The 20,432-nt window shown below is 57.0% G+C and overlaps 1 protein-coding gene across 5 annotated transcripts in view; it reads left to right on the top strand.

Moving 5' to 3' along the window:
* MYO7A (myosin VIIA) overlaps positions 1–20,432 on the top strand; it is an 80,083-nt gene that overhangs the window by 36,156 nt on the left and 23,495 nt on the right. For all 5 annotated transcript variants that reach the window (XM_045557292.1, XM_045557295.1, XM_045557294.1 and 2 more), the window contains 13 exons: positions 288–394; positions 5,808–5,945; positions 7,741–7,899; positions 8,315–8,407; positions 10,413–10,507; positions 11,846–11,930; positions 12,538–12,756; positions 13,175–13,282; positions 14,192–14,401; positions 14,789–14,992; positions 15,210–15,386; positions 15,797–15,886; positions 17,220–17,347. In XM_045557292.1, the coding sequence (XP_045413248.1) occupies positions 288–394; positions 5,808–5,945; positions 7,741–7,899; positions 8,315–8,407; positions 10,413–10,507; positions 11,846–11,930; positions 12,538–12,756; positions 13,175–13,282; positions 14,192–14,401; positions 14,789–14,992; positions 15,210–15,386; positions 15,797–15,886; positions 17,220–17,347 (1,813 nt within the window). The remainder of the gene's footprint in view (positions 1–287; positions 395–5,807; positions 5,946–7,740; positions 7,900–8,314; positions 8,408–10,412; positions 10,508–11,845; positions 11,931–12,537; positions 12,757–13,174; positions 13,283–14,191; positions 14,402–14,788; positions 14,993–15,209; positions 15,387–15,796; positions 15,887–17,219; positions 17,348–20,432) is intronic.

Here is a 20,432-nt window from a genome sequence, read left to right as displayed (position 1 = left end):
ACCAGGAAGGAGGCATGGCCTCTCCCAGAGGCTGAGACCTCCTGCCCTTCTTGAACAGGCCTGGAAGAGGGGGGCTATGTGGGTGGGGAGATGGCCCCCCCTTTCTCTGTGATCTTGGGCAAGCCACTGTCCTCTCCATGCCTTGGTGTCCCCCACTGTGAAATGGGTGTGGTTGAACTAGGTGAATTTCAAGACCCTCCTGGTTCAGAGAGTGTGGATTTGAGTAGGACTTGAGTCTCGGGGGCTGCTGGGACTGGGGAGGGGTAACTGCTCTGTGCCCCTGCCAGGCTTCCTGGAGAAGAACCGGGACACCCTGCACGGTGACATCATCCAGCTCGTCCACTCTTCCAGGAACAAGTTCATCAAGCAGATCTTCCAGGCCGACGTCGCCATGGTAGGGCCGGGTGGGGTGTCTGCTGGGTGGGAAGGGCCTCAGAAGCCAGGCCAGGGTCTAGGCCTTGCCCTTGTCCAGCAGCTTCAGCTCAAGCTCCTCTGGCCACGTGGTGGGGACAGAGCTTCTCTGGGGCTCCAGGAAGAGCCTCCAAGATCCTCCCATCTGGTTCTCTTGTTGCGCTGATTGGTGGAGGGGAGTGTGGCTGGGGTACCAGGCCCAGAAGAAGGGTCACCTGAGAAGTGATGGAGCAGAGCCAATCAGACCTCAGTTTACCACGAGGGTCCACCCACCCCCTGCGTCTCCAGCAGCTAATGGGAGCACGGGCAAAGGGAGCACGTCCAGCCTCACGGATTTGGGGTGGGTGTGGGCAGGCAGAGAAGCTGGCACAGAGGGTGCGTGAGCGCTACCCTGGACCCCATCAGACAGTGGGAGAAGTTGCCCCCTCTCTGCCTTTCCGTGGGCCCTGGGGTGGGGGTCTGGTGGACTTTCTCCTGCTTGTACGCCTTTTTATTTCCTGTTTCCCCCGTCCCCATGGCTTCCTGGAGGGTGCATGGGAAGGCAGAGCCCCGGCCCCCTCAGTGCCTGTCTGGGTGCTGGCACTGCCCCTGCCCTGGGGACCACCACAGAGCTGCCGGGACCCCAGACCTCTCCCTGAGGGTCTCCCTCTCTTTATGGCGAGTTTTGCCCTGTTTTCCAACCCACCACGTTCTCCTTGCCCCCCTCCCCGGCTCACCCTGCACTGTGGTTCCTGTTGTAGTTTCTCTGTGGTTACGCGTCGGGCACTGTGCACCAGTCAGCAGCTGCTGCGAAGGTAAAAGACCCTAGCCTGGGGCCGAGGATGGTGGGAGAGGCCACAGCAGCGGGCTGGGCTTTGTCCTTGGCCCTCGTGGTGCTGAGGCTTGGGGAAAGAGCTGGCCAGCGGCTGCTTTTTTGAAGTGTGTTTTTCTGTGGAGTGGTTTGTGGAGTGATTCTTGCTTTTGGTTTCTGAGTCGTGTGTGCTGCAGCACCTCAGTTTCTTAAAGGAGGAAACTGAGTCCTGAAAGAGGGGCAAGACTCGCCCAGGGCTGCCCATGAGCCAGGGGCAGAGCTGAGACGCGAACCCAGGCTTCCTCCGCCTCCCCCTGTTGAGCCTCTTGGGGGCGCCAACCCCTGCTCCCCCAGCCTGCCCCTGGCGGGTGTTCCTGCATCCGCGCCTTGGTCAGATCCTCGGAGGACCTTGCAAAGCAGGGGGTGCAGGTGGTATTTTCTGCATTTTGCAGATCAGGGTCTGAGGCTCAGAGAGGCAGTGTGACTCCCCCCAAGTCCCAGCGTTCTGCTGGGGAGCTGGGCCTAGCAGTCACCATTCCCTGGACCTCCACAGGCCTGGGACAGTATCCCAGGTGCATCCCAAGCCCCACCTTCGGGTCGTGGCTCCCAGGGTGTCCTACATCCCCAAGGTGCTGGGTCCCCTTTAGCAACAGCGTGCACTGCCACCCCTCGGCCTCCCTTTTCTCTTCCCAGCCCTCTATTTCCTCTCTGCCAGATACTGACATCCTCCCACTTTGGCCTAAGGCCGAGTCCGTCTTCCTTCCTGCGTGTCTGGCATCCCTCCTGCCCAGCGCCTTGCAGTTCTGAAACAATTCACAGCCCCAGCAGAACAGGGCCCTGGGCACATCAGGGGCAGGGAACGTGTCTGGACGGAGGCCTCCCCCGCTGCCGTGATCGGCTCAGGTCCCCCCCACCCCTTTGCAGACCAGCACTGTGGCCCGGCTGGTGCTGGGTGCATGCAGCGCTGCCCGCAGAGAGAGGGCTCCCAGACTCTGGCACCCAGAGGGTCCCCATCCGAGCACCACACGCTGTAGGGTTGCAGCTCTGGGGAGAGACAGGTGCAGCCCTGGACCCTCCCCTCGCCACTCTCTCTCCCCTAGCTCCCAGCCCCACTCACTGGGCCCACCCACTCCTGTTTGTCTCGGGCATGCTCTGGTTGAACCCCACCTTCTCCTCCTGCCCCTTCCCTCATTCTCTCTTTCTAGAGTTCCCGGAGGCATCTGAGGACTCTCTCTGAGGTTTCTTGTCCTAAATTTCCTACCCCTGGGATTAGGACCCATTTGCTGAGAATCATGGAGAGGTCCATGTGCAGGAGCCTGGAGCCTCCAGAAATGGCCCACTCCTGAGGGAGTTTTAGGAGCAGAGAAGTAGGATACAGCAGTGACAAATCTGATATCGCTCACATCCACTGGGCACCTCTTCCAAGCCAGAGATGAGCTAAGCACTTAGGTTTATCACTTCATTCACTCCCCACCACAACCCTGTGAGTGAGTACTGTTACTCCCACTTCACAGGTAAAGAAACTAGGGCTCAGAGAGGTCAAGGTGCTTGCTCGAGGTCACACAGCTTACCATACAGCAGGGATTTGAACCCAGGTCTGTCTCAGGGAGATGCAGGGATTTTTCCAAGGTCATATACAAGTGAAGGCTTAAATTGAAGTTTTCCAAGTCCCTGCTTCTTAAAAAACATTTAAATTTAAAGTTTTTTTTTTTTATTGTGCTGTGCTGGCTCTGTAAGCATTGCATGTAAGAAAGAAAAACGTGCTTTGTAAATGCTGGAAACTTGCCCTCTCTTAAAGAAAGATGGAAATTAGCTTGGTTAATTCTGAAACATTAAGTCAGAGTTTATTCCATGACAATGTACCAGTCGAATGTTCCCATCAGGATGGAAGCCGTGCCACCTCCTTCCTGTGATCTGAACATGCAGCCTGCACCGTTCCCCAAGCGCTGAATTTTCATCCTTTGACTCTTGCATCTGCCTTCCCTGGGCAGCCCCACCCCAGCCATCGCTGGTGACGGGACCAGCCGAGTGGGGATCAGTTCTTCCAGGGCACCGAGAGCCCCTGATGAATGTCTAACCCCAGCCACGTGTCCTGGGGCCCTGAGTCCATAGGATACCTTTTCACTCTTTATGTGGGGGTCAGGAAGGACAGCTTTTCCCCTCAGTGAAATAAAACTGAACCAGAAACCCGGGTGGCCAGGGATGTGAGGGCAGACTTCGCCCTCCATAGCTGCCATTCATTCATTCATTCAGTCAGTCAGTCTACAAACACTTACCGAGTACCCATTATAGGCCAGACATTGTCCTAGGTCCTGGGAACATAGTAGTGAACAAAACAAAAATATCCCTGTCCTCATGGAACTTATGTTCCCGCAGAAGGGGGGAAGAGTTAATAAGCCAGTAACTAAGCAAAACCTAGGGCATGTCAGATGGTGGCTGTGGGGCGGGGAAGAGGAGGAGGAAGCCTGCGGTGGGGCGTGGTGATTCCTAACAGGGGTCAGGAAAGACCTTACTGCGAAGTTGGTGAGGAGGTGAGGAAGAAAGTGTCCAGCCACATTCTGGAGGAGGGAGAGGGGACAGCCAGTGCCAAAGCACTGAGGTGCTTTTCTTCGGTGGAGCAAGGAGGCTGGAGCAGCTGGAGGGGGGTCAGCAGGGGGCCCTCAGAGCAGATCCTGGGGGGCATCGTGGGTCCTTGCAAGGATCTGGGCTTTCATTCGGAGCGAATTGGGGGGTCGTTGGAGGGTGGGGGTTTGACCGGGGAAGAGACATGGTTGGATTTGTTTCCACAGCCTTGGGCTGCTGTGGTTGCGAGTGCGGGGAGGGTGGGGTGGAGTTGGGCGATGGCAGGAGGAGGCCAGTTTGGAGGTCACAGCAGGAGGCAGGGGGAGCGGTCTTGACGGGTGGGCCCAGGTGTACAATGGAGGGAATTGTAAGAAGGTCCTGCAGGTGTTTTGAAAGTGGAGCCAGTAGGATTCGCTGCCGTACTGGATGTGAGAGAGGAGACATTGAGGATGCTTCCTAGATTTTTGGCCTGATCAGTTGGTAGGTGGAGCCCGAGGCTGACACTGGGAGCCAGTGTGACAGCGCTTCAGCTGATCTGAGTGCTGCTGACGGTTACCTGTGCCGGGCGCTGGCCACGCACCAAGCAAGGCAGACCCGACCTGTCCTCATGGGGCTGCAACCCGGCAGGGAAGACAGGCAGGAAGGAGCAGTTCTGATGTATCGATTAGAGCCGAAGAAGGGTGTGTGTGTTGTGTGTGCCGTGGCGTGTGTGCTGTGTGTGTGCACGTGTACACATGTGATCACGACAAGGGGCTCTAATGCAGGCTGGGTACAGCCCAACTTGGACGGCTCCCCCTCCAAGTGGGGGGTCACCCAGTGCTGCTGCTGGATCGGGTTCGGGAGCAACCAGGGGGCCACAGATCTGACCATCACCCTACCTCATCACGGATATTCCCCAGCTTCCCTGGGCAGAATCTTAGATTCTTATAAGATTTATTTGAATCTTATATTCCAAATAAAACTAAAATGGAAAACACTGGAAGTTTCAGAATAGCAAGCATCTGTTCTTCCTTAGCAAGTTTCATTACAGTCTTGTGGCATATTGTCTAAATTCAGTGTGGGTTCAATACCTTTGCCCCCCAATACCTCACACATCTATGTCTGCACCCCTGATTTTTGATGCAATAGGATAGCAGATGAAATTATCACTCTAAAATTTAAAATCTTACAATATTAATCAAATGAAACGAAATAAGAAATTCTTACCTAAATGAGAATTGCCAGGGAAACAATACCATCAAGATGCTTTGGAATAGAACCTGGGCTCTATGTCCATTTTCTCCCTCTCAGTTGGGCCATTTCGCCTCCTGTTTGTGGCTTAGGCTGCCCCCAGCACCCCCTGCCACCTCATTTCACAGCATTCTGAGAGGGGACCCTAACAGGCAGAGAGGTGCAGAGGGATCGCTCGCTGACTGGATCACCCAGGTAGTGGCTGGTGGGGCACAGAACCCTGGGCGCCTTGGTGCCACACGGTGCTGGGGGAAGCCAGCCGTGTCCCTTCTTAGGAGGATTAGCCAGGTCTGCCCTGCCCCACCCGCAGCCTGCTGCTGCCCGGCTAAGGCTAATCCGGCAAGGAGGGGAGAGGTCACAGGCAGCTCCCTGCCACGCCCCCAGCTTCTCCACGGGTTCCCAGGAGGCAGGCAGCCGCCTTTCCAGGTTGCTGTGTATGGACACACACCCTGACCCTCATGACAGCCCTGTCAGCTGGACAGAAGGCATTATGGCATTGTTCCCAGTTAAGAAACTGAGGCTTAGCACCATTTAGGGACCTATGCAAGGTCACACAGCTAAGCAGTAGGCTAGGGTTTGAATTTAGGTTTGTCTAACCCCTGTCACTTCAGGATACTTGAACATCCTGAAGTGACCAAGTCTGACTACTCATTTCTACAGGGAGGGTCCAGTCTCCAGCCCAGACCAGGGGGGTTGCAGGAGAAGCCAAGGGCCCACCCAGTCGCTCAGGCCCCTGGCACTGCTGACCTCCCCTCCCGCTTCCTTCTGGGGCAGGCGCAGCCCCTCCCACCGCTGCCGTCTGTCTGTCCCGCAGGGTGCCGAGACCAGGAAGCGCTCGCCCACACTCAGCAGCCAGTTCAAGCGGTCGCTGGAGCTGCTTATGCGCACGCTGGGCGCCTGCCAGCCCTTCTTCGTGCGCTGCATCAAGCCCAACGAATTCAAGAAGCCCATGGTGAGCGGCCCTGGCCCGGGTTGGGGGCAGGCTAGGAGCAGCAGAGGCCCTGGGTCAGAGTGGGATAGGGTGGGGTGGATGTCATGTTGTGAGACTGTCCCCTCTGGGGAACAATGGGGCACCTGGGGGCTTATAAAACAAGGTCCGGATTTATAGGAGGAGGCGGCGCCAGGTGCACTGGAAAGAGCCTAGACTCTGAGGTAGCTCATGGAGGGTTCAAATCCTGGCTCTACCACTTACAAACTGAGTGACCATAGACAAGGCTCTTATTTCTCCTGTGCCTCAGTTTCCTGATAGAAGGAAACGGGACCGATCACCCCTGGTCTATTCCATGCAATAATGCATGCAGACTGCCTGGCCCCTAGGAAGTGCTCAGTAAAGGGCAGCTGGTTCTTGCTGGGGCTGCTCCTTTGAAAGTCCCCTCTCCTTCAGCCCAGCTCAACTGCCACCTCCTCCTGGAAGCCTCCCCGCACCTCTGAATGGTTGGGAATGTCCTTGTTGGGCCCTTTCTGTGTGCTGGGCACAGGCTGGATGGCCTGTTGCAGCCTGGTTCACGCTTCCCAAACGGTCCATGAAGAAGGGACTGTTGTGGGCCCGGGTTAGAGATGCAGGACTGGGGGCTCAGAGAGGGTAAGGGGCTTGGGGCGCTGCTGCCCCACGTGAGCCCTCTCCTTCCATGGCACAGCCTCCGGGAGGGTTGTTTATCCAGAGGCCTTGCGGGGAGGCCCAGGGGAAGCTGGGGCCGCAGGGTCTGGGGAGGGAAGGAAGGCCAGGGAAAGTGGCCCGGAGGGAGAGGAAACAGGCTGCGGAAGCCGACCATCCGCAAGCGCTGTCCCCACCCGCTGTCCCCTGCCTGGAAAACATTCCCAAGCAGGCAAGGCCTGTCCTCTTTAGGACTCGGGCCTGGGGCTCCAGGAGGCTCTCCCTCCAGCGCAGGGGGTCCCGGGAGACTGAGGCGAGGGTAGCTGGGCACCGTCTCCCTGGCTCTGAGGTGCCTCAGGGACCCTTCTCCAGCCCGGACCTCAGCATGTGTGGACTGGACCTCAGCAGCAGCCTCCCCCAGGGTCTCCCACGTCCCCTGCCTCCTGTCTTGCCCCGTCCACCCACACACACTGCGGTGACATCATTCTCAGAAGGAAACCTGACTCGGCCTCTGCCTGCTCCAGACCTTCCTTCTCTGGCTTCTGTCACCCACAGGACGAGGCCCCACAGCCCGGCACCTGCCTTCTGCTTTCTCTCCAGCCCCACTATGAGCCTGGGGCCACCTCTGCCCCGTCACAAAAACAACCTTATGCAAATTAGAAAAATGTGCCCCTGCCTTAAGGCAGACAGGGAGTTGTCCGAATAGCTACAAATCTGTGACAACGGCCGCACCACACGTGAAGGGCACTGCCTGGGGCTGAGCAAAGCACCCACCTCCTGCACAGCCTCAGTCCCCTCGAGTCCCCAGCAAGTCCCTGCTTTCAGACGTCCACACCTCTGTCATGCTCACCCTCCGACCTTGGGATGCTCCCCGTCCTGTCAGGGGCCTCCTCTGTGAAGTCCCCTCTGGGTGTCCCAAGGGGAACCAACCAGTGTCCCCTGTGCTCCCAAAGCACACAGCTCTGCCGCCGTGAGCGTTCTCGCTCCCTGCGGCTGCGTGGTCTGACTGCAGGTTGGGGTGCCGGTCCCAGCCACTCCTCACGTGCTGTGTGGCCTTGGCCTCTCTGGGCTTTGCCCGGGCTGCTCAGATGCAGAGCAGGGCTGCCTCCCAGCGGGAGCCTCAGCGCTGAGGCCCTTGGCTCCGTGCCCGCAGCTGTTCGACCGGCACCTGTGCGTGCGGCAGCTGCGGTACTCGGGGATGATGGAGACCATCCGGATCCGCCGAGCCGGCTACCCCATCCGCTACAGCTTCGTGGAGTTCGTGGAGCGGTACCGTGTGCTGCTGCCTGGCGTGAAGCCGGCCTACAAGCAGGTATGGGAATGGGCGCACATGTGGAGGGTCGGGTCCCAGTTTTCTCCTGGGCATGACATCTGCTCAGCCTCTCAGGTACGGCCTGAGAGACTGGGGGGCAGGCAGTGGAACGCGTCCGAGGGCGGGGATTGCCACGCTCGGCTGGCGTAGACTTCACACACACAGGTGTGATGAGCAAGGCCAGGGCTGCCAAGTGGGCCCCGGTTGTCGGTTGTGGGAGAGGGATTTGCATTCACAACATCTGGCTGAGCTGAGGAGAAAACTGAGGTCCAGAGAAGGCAGGACCCAGCTGGGGTCACACGGAAAGGCAGGGGCAGACCTGGGGCGAGAGCCCTGCCTCCCAGCCTCTGGAGGGACGCTCCGGGGGTCTTCCTACTGGCAAGGATGTCCATGTCCTGGTGCCCCCTCACCCCAGGGAGACCTTCAAGGGACATGCCAGCGCATCGCCGAGGCTGTGCTGGGCACCCACGATGACTGGCAGATCGGCAGGACCAAGATCTTTCTGAAGGTGAGCGCAGTCTCTGTCCGTAGGCTGCCCTGGGGGCTGAGAACTCCCGTCACGGTGGGGTGGGGTCCTTGAGAGTGGCTACAGAGGGAGTTGTAGTGGCAGCCGGGAGGAGGGGTCGGGGGGAAGGCAGTGCTGGGCCTTCAAGCTCCTTCCTACTGGGTCCATGTGTGGCTGGAAGGGCGGTGTAGACCTCCCTGGTGAGAGAGGAGAAGTTGGTATTTGAGACGTCTGTGACCTGGGAGTGGGGTCAGAGCACAGACCACGGGTTAGAAACCAAAGGCCAGAGGTGGGCTGTCGGTCAGGTCTGCAGCGGAGAGGCCGGATTTAAATCCTGACCCCGTGGCTGTTTGTCCAGGGATATTGGGCTTGTCACGTTCCTTTCTGAGCCTCTTTTTCCCATCTATGAATTGGGGTGTGCCTGTGTGGGGGCCTCTTGAGTGTATCTTTGGGTTCCTTCCTGTGGCTTCCTGCCTGGTGGGGTCCATCTCACACTGGGGTCTGTGGGGCACCACCTGCCACTGCTCTGTAGGGCCAGGGCCCGCTCCTGCCTCCCTGAGCACAGAGCCAGAGCTGCCGGGCAGTTGGGGGAGAGAAGTAGGAAGCAGGGCCGTGGGGGCCGCGCCTGGGAGAGGTTGCTGGGAGTGGGCAGCGGCGGCAGCTGCTGCAGGCCCCGTGTGAGCTCCCAGCACTGGGCTTCCCCATTTCCATTTCCGCTGCGCTAGGCTTCTGGCTGTCCTGGGCGGCAGGGCACGGCGCCTTCTTTGGCGTGGGGGGCGGGGCCTGGGCACTCCAGGACAGCTGGCGCAGGGAGGAGAGGAACCGCCCTGACCTGGAGGGGCCTGGGGCCTGGTCTACTTCCTCCCTGGCCCCGGCACTCTAGGCAAGCCCCTTTCTCTCCCTGAGCCCTCATTTCCTCCTGGGCAAGATGGGTTGGATGTTACCTGCCTGGAAGTATTACGCCCATTTCCTAGGCTCAGAGAGGAAAAGTGAGTGCCCCGAGCTGGGCAGCCAGGAAGCAGAGAGCGGGGCTTCCAGCCTGCCGCCCAGCCCTGTCTGGGCTAAGCGGGGAAGGCCGAATCACAATGGCATCTAGTGCCAGAGAACTAGGAAGAGTGTCATTGTTCCCCTCCTTCCTCACCCCTGTGGGCTCTTCAGAAATACCCATGACTTTGAGAGGCCAAACATACAGTTCTCATTCATTCATTCAGAAAGCCTTGGCAGAGCCGCTCCTCTGTCCTGCGTGTCTGTGACTATCTGGTGGGTGAGGGTCCCTGTGAGACTCTACCCAAGAGTAGCGCCCCGTCTTCATGGTTCACTGTGGCCCCAGCGCCTAGCTCAGGGCTGGCACGTGGAGACATTCCATTCCCGTGTGTCGAATGAGCCAGAGAACCTTTGTTCAGCTGGAGTGAGGTGGGGCTTGGGGGCGAGGAGGGGAGAAGCCTGGGGAGGTCGGCAGGGCCTGGATCATGGGGGGCCTTGAGTGCCAGGGTTGAGGAGCCCAGTTTGACCTGGGGAACTATGGGGTGTCACCATAGGGTCGCTGTCAGGCTTGTGTTTAGGAGGGTCCTTCTGGCAGCTTGTGAAGGAGGCCAGATGGGGAGCGATGGAGGCCAGAGACCTCTGGTTAGGAGACTCCCCATGATTCTGGGGAGAAAGGACAGTGGCTTGGCCCAGGTCAGGGGCCAATGTGACAGGGATGTCCAGAAGCCAGGCTTGGGCGGAGACGGCGGTAGGGAGGATGCTGGTACATGTCGTTTTGGGTCCTCTGACCCAATCCAGTGAGATTAGGCTCCTGCCCCATCTGTCATGCCTGGGCCTCTGGGAAGCAGCCACGACCCCTGTCTGCACTGGTGGCCGTAGGAGGCTGCCTGGCACTGGGGCCTGTGGGGCCCAACCGACCCCTGGGCCTGGGCTCCGAGTGAAAGAAGAGAGGCCCCCTGGGACTGAGCTGGTGGCCTTGGTGGAGACATTGCTGGGGGCTCAAGTCAGAAGCTCTGCCTTCCAGGACCACCACGACATGCTGCTGGAGGTGGAGCGGGACAAAGCCATCACCGACAGAGTCATCCTCCTCCAGAAGGTCATCCGGGGGTTCAAAGACAGGTGTGTGTCCCAGCCAGCTCCTCCCACCTCTGCTCCACCCGTGCAAACACCAGGAATTAACGTGCACACATGGAAACAAGCACACATGCACAGCATGCACACGGGGCCATGTGAACATGGGGGGACACAGATCACGATGTACACAGGCCCGTCATGCCAGAGAAGCTAAATAGTACAGAACACTCACCTACGTACATGTGTGCACATGTGGATACGTGAGATACACGCGTAGATCCTCTGTTAGACTCAGACACTGAGGAAATTTCCCAAAGAAGAAATTTGAGATTTTATAAATTACTAAATATGTCTCATATTCTATGTAAAGGACATATGTGTACCTGTGGCAATTCACAAATGTGTGGGGCTGACTCCACAGTGTGATTCAGGCTCCACAGAAATCCCATAACCTGCCGCTTTTGCAGTTCATAGTATCACTCCCTCCCCACTCTCTCAACCAACACATCCTCTTGTCTGTCCACACACCCTCCCATCCACCCATCCACCCATCCACCCATGTACTTGTCTACCCACCCACCTATCCATCCATCCATCCACCTGTGCACCCTTCTATCCATCCATCTATCCACTCACTTGTCTATCTGTGTATCCATCTACCACCCACCCATCAGTCCGTCTGTCCACCCATCCATCCATTTACATATCTATCTACCCATCTACCCACCTACCCACCCATCTATCCATCCACCCACCTGTCCACCCACTCCCACGGTTGATCACGTGTTTACGTGGGATCCAGGCATTGGCCACTAGCTCACCTGCACGCTGACACGTCCATCCTTCTGTCCCCCTTTATTTCTGTATCCGGCAGACTCCTGCTGCCTGACGTGCGGCCTCTCTGTCCTCCATCAGGTTAGAGGTGACTGTTCTCCTGTAGAAGCAGCCTACTGTGTGCAGGGGCCAGCACTTGGCTAACTCAGGGTCAGCTGGAAGACGTGGGCTCTAGTCCAACCTCATCAGGTCTCAGTTTCCTCATCTATGAAATGAGGAATTTAGACTGTTTAAAGCTTTTAATCTGTTATATTATTTCATTTACTTGTTCATACGTGTATTCATTCAGCAAACACCTTTTGAATATCTGCCTTAATGGCTTATGTGACAGCCTGTGAGGCAGGCAGGGCAGGCATTATCCTACCCATTTTACAGATGAGGAAGCTGAGGCACAGAGGTTATATGCCTTGCCCAAGGTCACATAGCTGGGGCGTCACAGAGCTGGGGCTCAGCCTGTGCTCTCCTGATTCCAAGCCCCCTGCACCCTGGATGCCCCTGGGCACCATTCCTCTGCTCTGAGACTCCCCCACGTCACGGCTGCTGTTTCAGGTCCAACTTTCTGAAGCTGAAGAACGCAGCCACGCTGATCCAGAGGCACTGGCGGGGCCACAACTGCAGGAAGAACTACGGGCTGGTGAGCCGCCCACAGGGGCTGTGCGTCGCCCCACTGGGTCTTTGACCCCAGACTTGCTGCCATGGCAGTGGGGCCTGCCTGTACCTGGGGCAGCAGGGCCTGGCCTGGTTGGCCTCCTGCCACTGCCCCGGCCATTCCTGCAGCCCAAAGTCCAGGTGTGGTTCTCCTGGATTCTCCCACCTGGCGAGCCATGTTTGTTGCTCTCCTGGAGTGTTTTGGTGGGCTGTGAGCACACTGGGCTATTAGAGACCTCAGAGGGGGCCGAGAGTGGCTGCATCCCGTGGACCTGTGCAGAGCAGCTGGGCTGTGGCCTGGACCTAGGGCTGGGGAGGCGGATGGGACGGAGACTGGTTAGTTGCAGCTCCTGGTCTGAGGATGGGAGCCCCGCAGAGAGACCCCCAACTCAGGGAAAGTCAAGGTCACAGGCTAAAAAACTTTGCCCTGAGAGGAGACAGAGCTTTCTAACTAGGGAGGGGATGTTGTCTGAGTGGAGACTGAGCCATGCCTGGGGGAGGCCAGTCTGAAAGTGGAGACTGGCACAATGGAAGCTGTGGGGTCAGTCTGCAGTGGGGCAGCGGGCTCTGAGTGCAGCGGGCTGTCCTTGCAGATGCGTCTGGGCTTCCTGCGGCTGCAGGCCCTGCACCGCTCCCGGAAGCTGCACCAGCAGTACCGCCTGGCCCGCCGGCGCATCATCGAGTTCCAGGCCCGCTGCCGCGCCTACCTGGTGCGCAAGGCCTTCCGCCACCGCCTCTGGGCTGTGCTCACCGTGCAGGCCTACGCTCGGGGCATGATTGCCCGCAGGCTGCACCGGCGCCTCAGGGCCGAGGTGAGGGGCCCGAGTCCACAGCACCTGCGGCTCTGAGCCTGGGGGCAGTGGGGGGCAGCAGTGTCCGTGGGTCCCTCCCCAGCTATTGGCCGGGAAGCAGAGGCCTGGGGGGACCCACAGCTGCGCCTGCTCTGAGGAATGCACGAAGCTGGGACCAGAGCCCTCACCTCTGTCCTCCCAGCCAAGAGCAGGGCTGGGGCCCCAGTTACTCTTGGGAATCTTCAGGGAGCCAACGCTAACCTGGCTGGGCTTTGGCATCAATGGTGCCTCCAACCCACCATGACCTAGAGAAGTTCTCAGTTGCCTCAGTTTCCCTATCTGCCGAATTATTTGGCAAAGTCGCTCTGGTCCCAGAACTCGGGGTCGGGTGGAGTGGAGCTGGCAGGAATTGCCGTGACAACAGCTGCCCTTCCCTCAGTACCTGCGGCGCCTCGAGGCCGAGAAAATGCGGCTGGCGGAGGAGGAGAAGCTGCGGAAGGAGATGAGCGCCAAGAAGGCCAAGGAGGAGGCTGAGCGCAAGCATCAGGTGGGCTTAGGCGCCACTTGCGGGGTCGTCCGCTCTCCCCGGTCACTCAACACCTCCCAGCCTTCCTCCCGGCCTTCAGAAAGTGGCCTCACCAGGCCTGTTCAGCAGGTGCTGCCTGAGCTCTCACTGCCGTGCGCCAGGGAAAGGACGGGGGCTGTGGCTCCCGAGGAAGGGCCGGGCCCTCCGCAGCGTGTTTCTAGCTGGGAGGCAGCACCCGGGTAAAAGCCCCGGCCGGGTGGCCACTGAGCACTTGAAATGTGCCCTTCCGAGTGACACAGTGCTGTAAGTGTGAAATACACACTAGGTTTTGGAGACTTAATAGGGGAAAAAAAGAATTATAAAATCTCAGTGTTATTTTTATAATATTGATTACATATTAGGATAATATTTGGGAAATACTGAGCTAAATTAAATATATTAAGATTAATTCCACTTATGTCTTTTTACTTTAACAAATGTGGCTACTATACGCGTGGCTTGCGTTACGGCCTATCAGGCAGCGCTGGTCTAGTGCCCCAGCCTGACAGCTGTGGGACGTCTGAGTTGGTGCGGTCCCCTAGGGCCAAGGACGGCACTGAGCAGGCTGCCTGGAGGAGGCGGTGCCCAGCAGAGCCCCGAAGGACAGGCGGGTTCACTGTCTGGGCTTGTCGAGAGTCCTCCCCGTGGCCCCAGTGCCAGGCATCTGTCTGCCGTGGACGGAGGGCTGAGTGTGGCCCCAGGTGGGAAGTCGCAGGCTCTGTCCTTCCCCGGGGTCAGGAGGTTGGGACTGAAGTGCTGGCTGCCACAGGGGCTCCCTCAGGACCCACGGAGAGCTTGTCCCCTGAGGCTGTGCTACCGGGAGCTGACTTGTCCCCTGAGGCTGTGCTACCGGGAGCTGACGCGGTGTCTTCTGTCACCCCGACCTCCCAGGAGCGCCTGGCCCAGCTGGCTCGGGAGGATGCCGAGCGCGAGCTGAAGGAGAAGGAGGCGGCGCGGCGGAAGAAGGAGCTCCTGGAGCAGATGGAAAGGGCCCGCCACGAGCCCGTCAATCACTCGGACATGGTGGACAAGATGTTTGGCTTCCTGGGGACTTCGGGTGGCCTGCCAGGCCAGGAGGGCCAGGCACCTAGCGGCTTTGAGGTACCAGGCTGGGGACAGGAGCCCCAGAGGCCCCCAGGCCCCCCAGTGTGTTGGCCCTCCCTCCTCTTGTGTCCCTAGGCATTAAAGCCCACCTGGCCCCTGAGCAGAGGGGAGTAGGGATGAGCTGGGTTGGGGGCCGTAGGTCCCAGGCCCTGTCCAGCCACCAGCCTGCCCTGTGACCTTGGGCCAGTCACTGCCCCTCTCCAGGGCCATTCTCAAGCTTTTATCTGTTTGTCCACTGAGGACCTACCACGTGCCCAGTTCCGTTGGGGTAGGGGACAGGACTAACAGAGCCCTACGCTCCTGAAGGAGGAGCTGGCCCTGCGGGGGCAGGGTGGGGGACGTCAGCCCAGCCCCACGGCAGGGAGCCCCTCTCGTCTGCTGCAGGACCTGGAGCGTGGGCGGAGGGAGATGGTGGAGGAGGACCTGGACGCAGCCCTGCCCCTGCCCGACGAGGACGAGGAGGACCTCTCTGAGTACAAGTTCGCCAAGTTCGCTGCCACCTACTTCCAGGGCACGACCACGCACTCCTACACCCGGCGGCCCCTCAAACAGCCGCTGCTCTACCATGACGACGAGGGTGACCAGCTGGTGAGGCCCGCCTGCCACTCAGTCACTGCGGGGAGGGCCCGGGGCTGGGGCTGTGGTCTCCACCTGTGTGGTTGGTCCCTGCCCACCAGTCTTCACCCCAAGGCCTGGGCCGGACTACACAAAGCTGTTTTCCAGCCCTCTCCCCAAACCACAGCTTGTTCTGACGACTGCCAGTGTCCTGCACTCTGCCCTTCTGACGTGCGCACTGTGCCCCCAGGCGGCCCTGGCGGTCTGGATCACCGTCCTCCGGTTCATGGGGGACCTCCCCGAGCCCAAGTACCACACAGCCATGAGCGACGGCAGCGAGAAGATCCCCGTGATGACCAAGATTTACGAGACCCTGGGCAAGAAGACGTACAAGCGGGAGCTGCAGGCCCTGCAGGGCGAGGGCGAGGTGCGGCCCGGGTGCCCTGGCTGGGGGGTGGGCGGTGCCGGGCACCCCCGGCCGTGGATCCTCTGCAGAAAGAGCATCCTATGATCCGTCTCTGCCTCACTGTCTCCCGCTGTCCTGTGTCTACTGGTGTCTACAAGTATGTGCAAGCTTTGTAAACTGTAAAGTGCCGACCATAATAGCCGTGACCACGTGGCACAGTAGACAGGGCTTTGTCGTTGGCACCAGCTCCCATACCAGCCTGTAGGGAGGCCCTGAGCAGATCACCAGGCCTTTCTGGTTCTGCCAGTTGGCTGGTGGGGTGGAAGGGGCACAGGGGGTGCCCTTCAAGCATTCCCATGGAGGTGAGCTGGCCCCCAGGCTCTGCCCCTTGCCGTCGCTCTCTGCCCAGCTGTCTCCTGCTGGCCCTGCAGGCCCAGCTCCCCGAGGGGCAGAAGAAGAGCAGCGTGAGGCACAAGCTGGTGCACCTGACCCTCAAGAAGAAGTCCAAGCTCACGGAGGAGGTGAGCGTGGCCCCGGGTCTGGCAGCCCACAGGCAGCTGCCTGTCCTCGGGGGTCCTGGCTGGCTGGGGGCTGGACAGGGAGCCCCTGCAGAGGGTGGTGAACTCAGGATGGGGTCAGGAAGGGCTTCCCAGAGGAGGGAACTGGGAACTGGGAGCTGGGAGGCTCAGAGTGGCGCATGGTGTGAGGGAGGATGTGTCCTGCCAGGGGATGGACCTGCAGCATCTGGTCCAAGAACGATTCAGACACCAGAACTTTGCTGCGGGACAAGAGCACTCATGGAGCACTGACACTATTGATTTGTTTGAATTCATTCTTTGGTCGCCTCACTTTTTCTGTGCAGTGCCCCGGCCCTTGTACTCTGAGGTTCTCTAGGCTGATCTGTGTATGGCTAGGGGTGGACAGGGGTCAGGGGACACAGACACAGACTAAGGCATTTACAGCCTTGGCGACCAGCCCCTCCCCATTCCTTGCACACACCCGTCCCACGGCCCGAAATTGCTCCTTCCCCTTCTCTGCCTGGGGGTCGCCTCCTCTAGGAAGCTTCCCCTGACCCCCAGCTGCAGAAGCCTTGTCCTGTCCCCACCTCAGGTGCAAATCCAGTCTTGCAGATGTGTGGCCTTGAATTTGAACCCCAGCTCAGTATCTGAGGGGCCAAGGAAGAAAATGCCCAACTCATGAGGTCCTGGGAGGAGGGTAGAGATGGCAGCTGAGGGTGCTCAGTAGACGTGAGGACCTTCCACGGCCTCCCCGTCTGCAGTGTCCACCCCTGCCACTCTCCTCTCACTCACGCCGCGTCTTCTAGGCAGAGCGTGGGGCTGGCGCTGTGGGCTGTGTGGGACCAGAGAGGAGACACATCTTGTGAGAACCGGCCTGAGGCTGGTCACGTCAGGGCCAGGGCTGTTGGTGACAGGGTGATGGTGGCTGGTGGTTAGAACCCAGGGTGTACTCTGGGTTGCAGAGTTGGCGGGGGGGCCTGCCTCAGAACAGGGGTCCTGCTTGGACTCAGAGGAAAAGGTCCCTGTCCTGGCAGAAAGGTCCTCCTCCCTGTGGGGCACAGGGTTTTAAGGAGGTACAGAGGAGCCTGACCCCCAGAAGTGGGCGGCACCGGGCCAGCGCTCCTGGGCTGTGTGGCCAGTTACTGGCCCAGCGTCTGTTCTGCACATGGCAGGGGAGTGACGGGGTGGGAGTTGGCAGCAGGAGCCCAGCTCTCTGGCCGCTGCCCGGGTTCTGCTCTCTGGGGAGTGGGCAGACTCAGGTGCTGGGACCCTGCTGGCAGGGACAACACCCCAACTTCGCCTGCCCTGGGAAAGCCTGTTCTCTCCTCTGGCCCAGGTGACCAAGAGGCTGCACGACGGGGAGTCCACAGTGCAGGGCAACAGCATGCTGGAGGACCGGCCCACCTCCAACCTGGAGAAGCTGCACTTCATCATTGGCAACGGCATCCTGCGGCCAGCACTCCGGTCAGTGCCTGGGGTGGGGGGTGCAGGGACGGCTGCTGGGAGGGAGGGGGCCTGGGGTGGGGGGTGCAGGGACGGCCGCTGGGAGGAAGGGGCACCCCCGAAAGCCCTCGTAGGCGGCTTTTTTTTTGGCGGCTGAGTAGGGCCTCTGTCATCTTAGCACACATTGAGCCCAGCAGGCCTGGGCTTGGCTGTGCTGCTAGCTAGGTGTATGGCCTTGGCCGAGTCACTTCATCTCTCTACAGCTCTGTTTCCTTGTCTGTAGAGGGGGAATAATAACAAAAGCATACCTTAGGGATGTCGCAGGGGTGGTTCCAGACCAGCTCAATAAATCGAATATCGCAATATAGCAAGTCACACAAGGTTTTTGGCTTTTCAATGCATATAAAAGTTATGTTAACATGATACTATATAGTCTATTAAGTGTGCAATAGTCTGTTAAGTATACATCTAAAAAATGCACATACATTAATTTAAAAATACTTTATTGCTAAAAAATGCTAACAATCACCTGAGCCTTCAGCGAGTCATATTGGAGGGTCTGGCCTCAGTGTTGGCGGCTGCCTGACTGAGGGTGGCGGTTGCTGCAGGTTACGATCGCTGTGGCCACCTGTTAAGATAAGACAACATGAAGTTTGCTGCATCAGTGGACTCTTCCTTTCGTGAAAGATTTTTCTGTAGCATGTGATGCTGTTTGATAGCATTTTACTCACAGTAGAAATTCTTTCAAAACTGGAGTCGATCCTTGCAAACCTTGTTGCTGTTTTATCAACTACATTTATGTAATATTCTAAATTCTTTGTTGTCATTTCAACAATATTCACAGCGTCTTCACCAGGTGTAGATTCCATCTAAGAAAACGCTTTCTTTGCTCATCTATAAGAAACAACTCCTAAACCACTAAAGTTTTATCACGAGATTGCAGCAATTCAGCCAATTTTCAGGCTCCACTTGTAATTCTAGTTCTTTTGCTATTTCCACCACATCTGCAGTTACTTCCTCCACTGAAGTCTTGAAGCCCTCAAAGTCATCCATGAGGGTTGGAATCCACTTCTTCCAAGCTCCTGTTAATGTTGATATTTTGACCTCCCATGAATCACAAGTGTTCTTAATGGTGAGAGTGGGGAATCTTTTCCAGATGATTTTCAGTTAATTTTGCCTGTATCCAGCAGAGGAATCACTATCTTAAATAATAATGACTTCTTAAATAGTAAGATTTGAAAGTCGGAACTACTCCTTGATCCATGGGCTACAGAATGGATGTTGTGTTAGCAACATTAATCTCCTTGCATGCAAACAACATTAATCTCCTTGTATATCTCCATCAGAGCTCTTGGGTAGTCAGGTGCATTGTCGATGAGCAGATATTAATATTTTGAAAGGAATCTATCTTTTTTCCTGAGCAGTAGTACTCAACAGTGGGCTTAAAATATTCAGCGAACCATGCTGTCAACAGATGTGCTGTCATCTGGGCTTTATTGTTCCATTTACAGAGCACTGATAGAGTAGATTTAGCATAATTCTTAAGGGCCCTAGAATTTTTGGAATGTTAATTGATCACTGGCTTCAACTTCAGGTCACCAGCTGCATTGGCCCTAACGGGAGAGTCAGCCTGTCCTTTGAAGCTTTGAAACCAGGCATTGACTTCTCCTTTCTAGCTATGAAAGTTCTAGATGGCATCTTCTTCCAATAGCAGGCCGTTTTGTCTATGTTGAAAATCTGTTGTTTAGTGTAGTCATATTAATTATCTTAGCTGGATCTTAGGGATAACTTACTGCAGCTTCTACATCAGCACTTGCTGCTTTGCCTTACATTTTTATGTTCTGGAGGTGGCTTCATTCCTTAAACCTCACGAGCCAACCTCTTCTAACTTCCAACTTTTCTTCTGCAGCTTCCTTACTTCTCTCTGCCTTCATAGAATTGAAGAGAGATATAGGTCCTTGCTCTGGATTAGGTTTTGGATTAAGGGAATGTTGTGGCTGGTTTGATCTTCTATCCAGACCACTAAGATACTCTCCATATCAGCAACAAGGCTGTTTCGCTTTCTTATCATTCATGTATTCACTAGAGTAGAACTTTCAATTTCCTTCAAGAGTTTTTCCTTTGCATTCACAACTTAGCTGTTTGGTGCAAGAGGCCCAGCTTCCGGCCTATCTCGGCTTTCGATACACCTTGTTCGCTAAGCTTGATCATTTCTAGGTTTTGATTTAAAGTGAGAGATGTGTAACAATTCCTTTCACTTGAACACTTGGAGGTCATTGTTGAGTTACTAATTTTTTAATATTGCTGTGTCTCAGGGAATAGGGAGGCTTGAGGGAGGAGGAGAGAAGTCAGAATACACACAACATTTTTCAGTTAAGTTCACCATCTATACGGGCCTAGTTCGTGGTGTCCCAAAACAAGTACGATAGTAACATCAAAGATCACTGATCACAGATCAGCAAAACAGACATAATAATAATGAAAATGTCTGAAATATTGCAAAAATTACCAAAATGTGACAGAGACACAAGCGATCACCTGCTGTTAGAGAAATGGTGCCGAGAGACTTGCTTGACACAGGGTTGCCACAAACCTTCAATTTGTATTTTAAAAAATGCAATATCTGTGAGGTACCATAAAGTAAGGTCCAATAAAATGAGATGTGCTTGTTTGTAGTACCTTCCTCATAGGCTTGGGAAGATAAAACCGTGAAAAGTGTATAACACGTGTCCTGGTTACACACTTTTCCACTGAGGTCTAGAGCGGGGAAGAGACTTGCTGGGTACACAGAGGCACCCAGTGAACCGTAGCTCTGATTGGCATCATCAGACGTGCACTTTCTGCTTTTAGCCCATCATTGCCGGCTCACCCTCTGTCGCCCACCCCAGGCACGGTCGGGGCTACTGTGGGCAGCATGTCTGGGAGCCCTGCAGGTGCCTCCTCCCCATCAGGGCCCAGGAGAGGCCTTCACCCTGGTCCTGGGGTACTTGGGAGTTGATGGGAAGACCCAGGAGTCACGAGGACCAGTTAAGAAATCAAGTCAGCTGGATCAGAGGAGGGCTAGGACAGTTATGAGAATTGCGTCTGCACAGGACAGGTTAGGTAG

This window comes from Lemur catta, chromosome 7 (assembly GCF_020740605.2).
Source record: "Lemur catta isolate mLemCat1 chromosome 7, mLemCat1.pri, whole genome shotgun sequence".
Lineage (NCBI taxonomy): Eukaryota > Metazoa > Chordata > Mammalia > Primates > Lemuridae > Lemur > Lemur catta.
The sequence above is the reverse complement of the archived record's forward strand: the minus strand, read 5'-3'. Positions and strand labels throughout refer to the sequence as shown.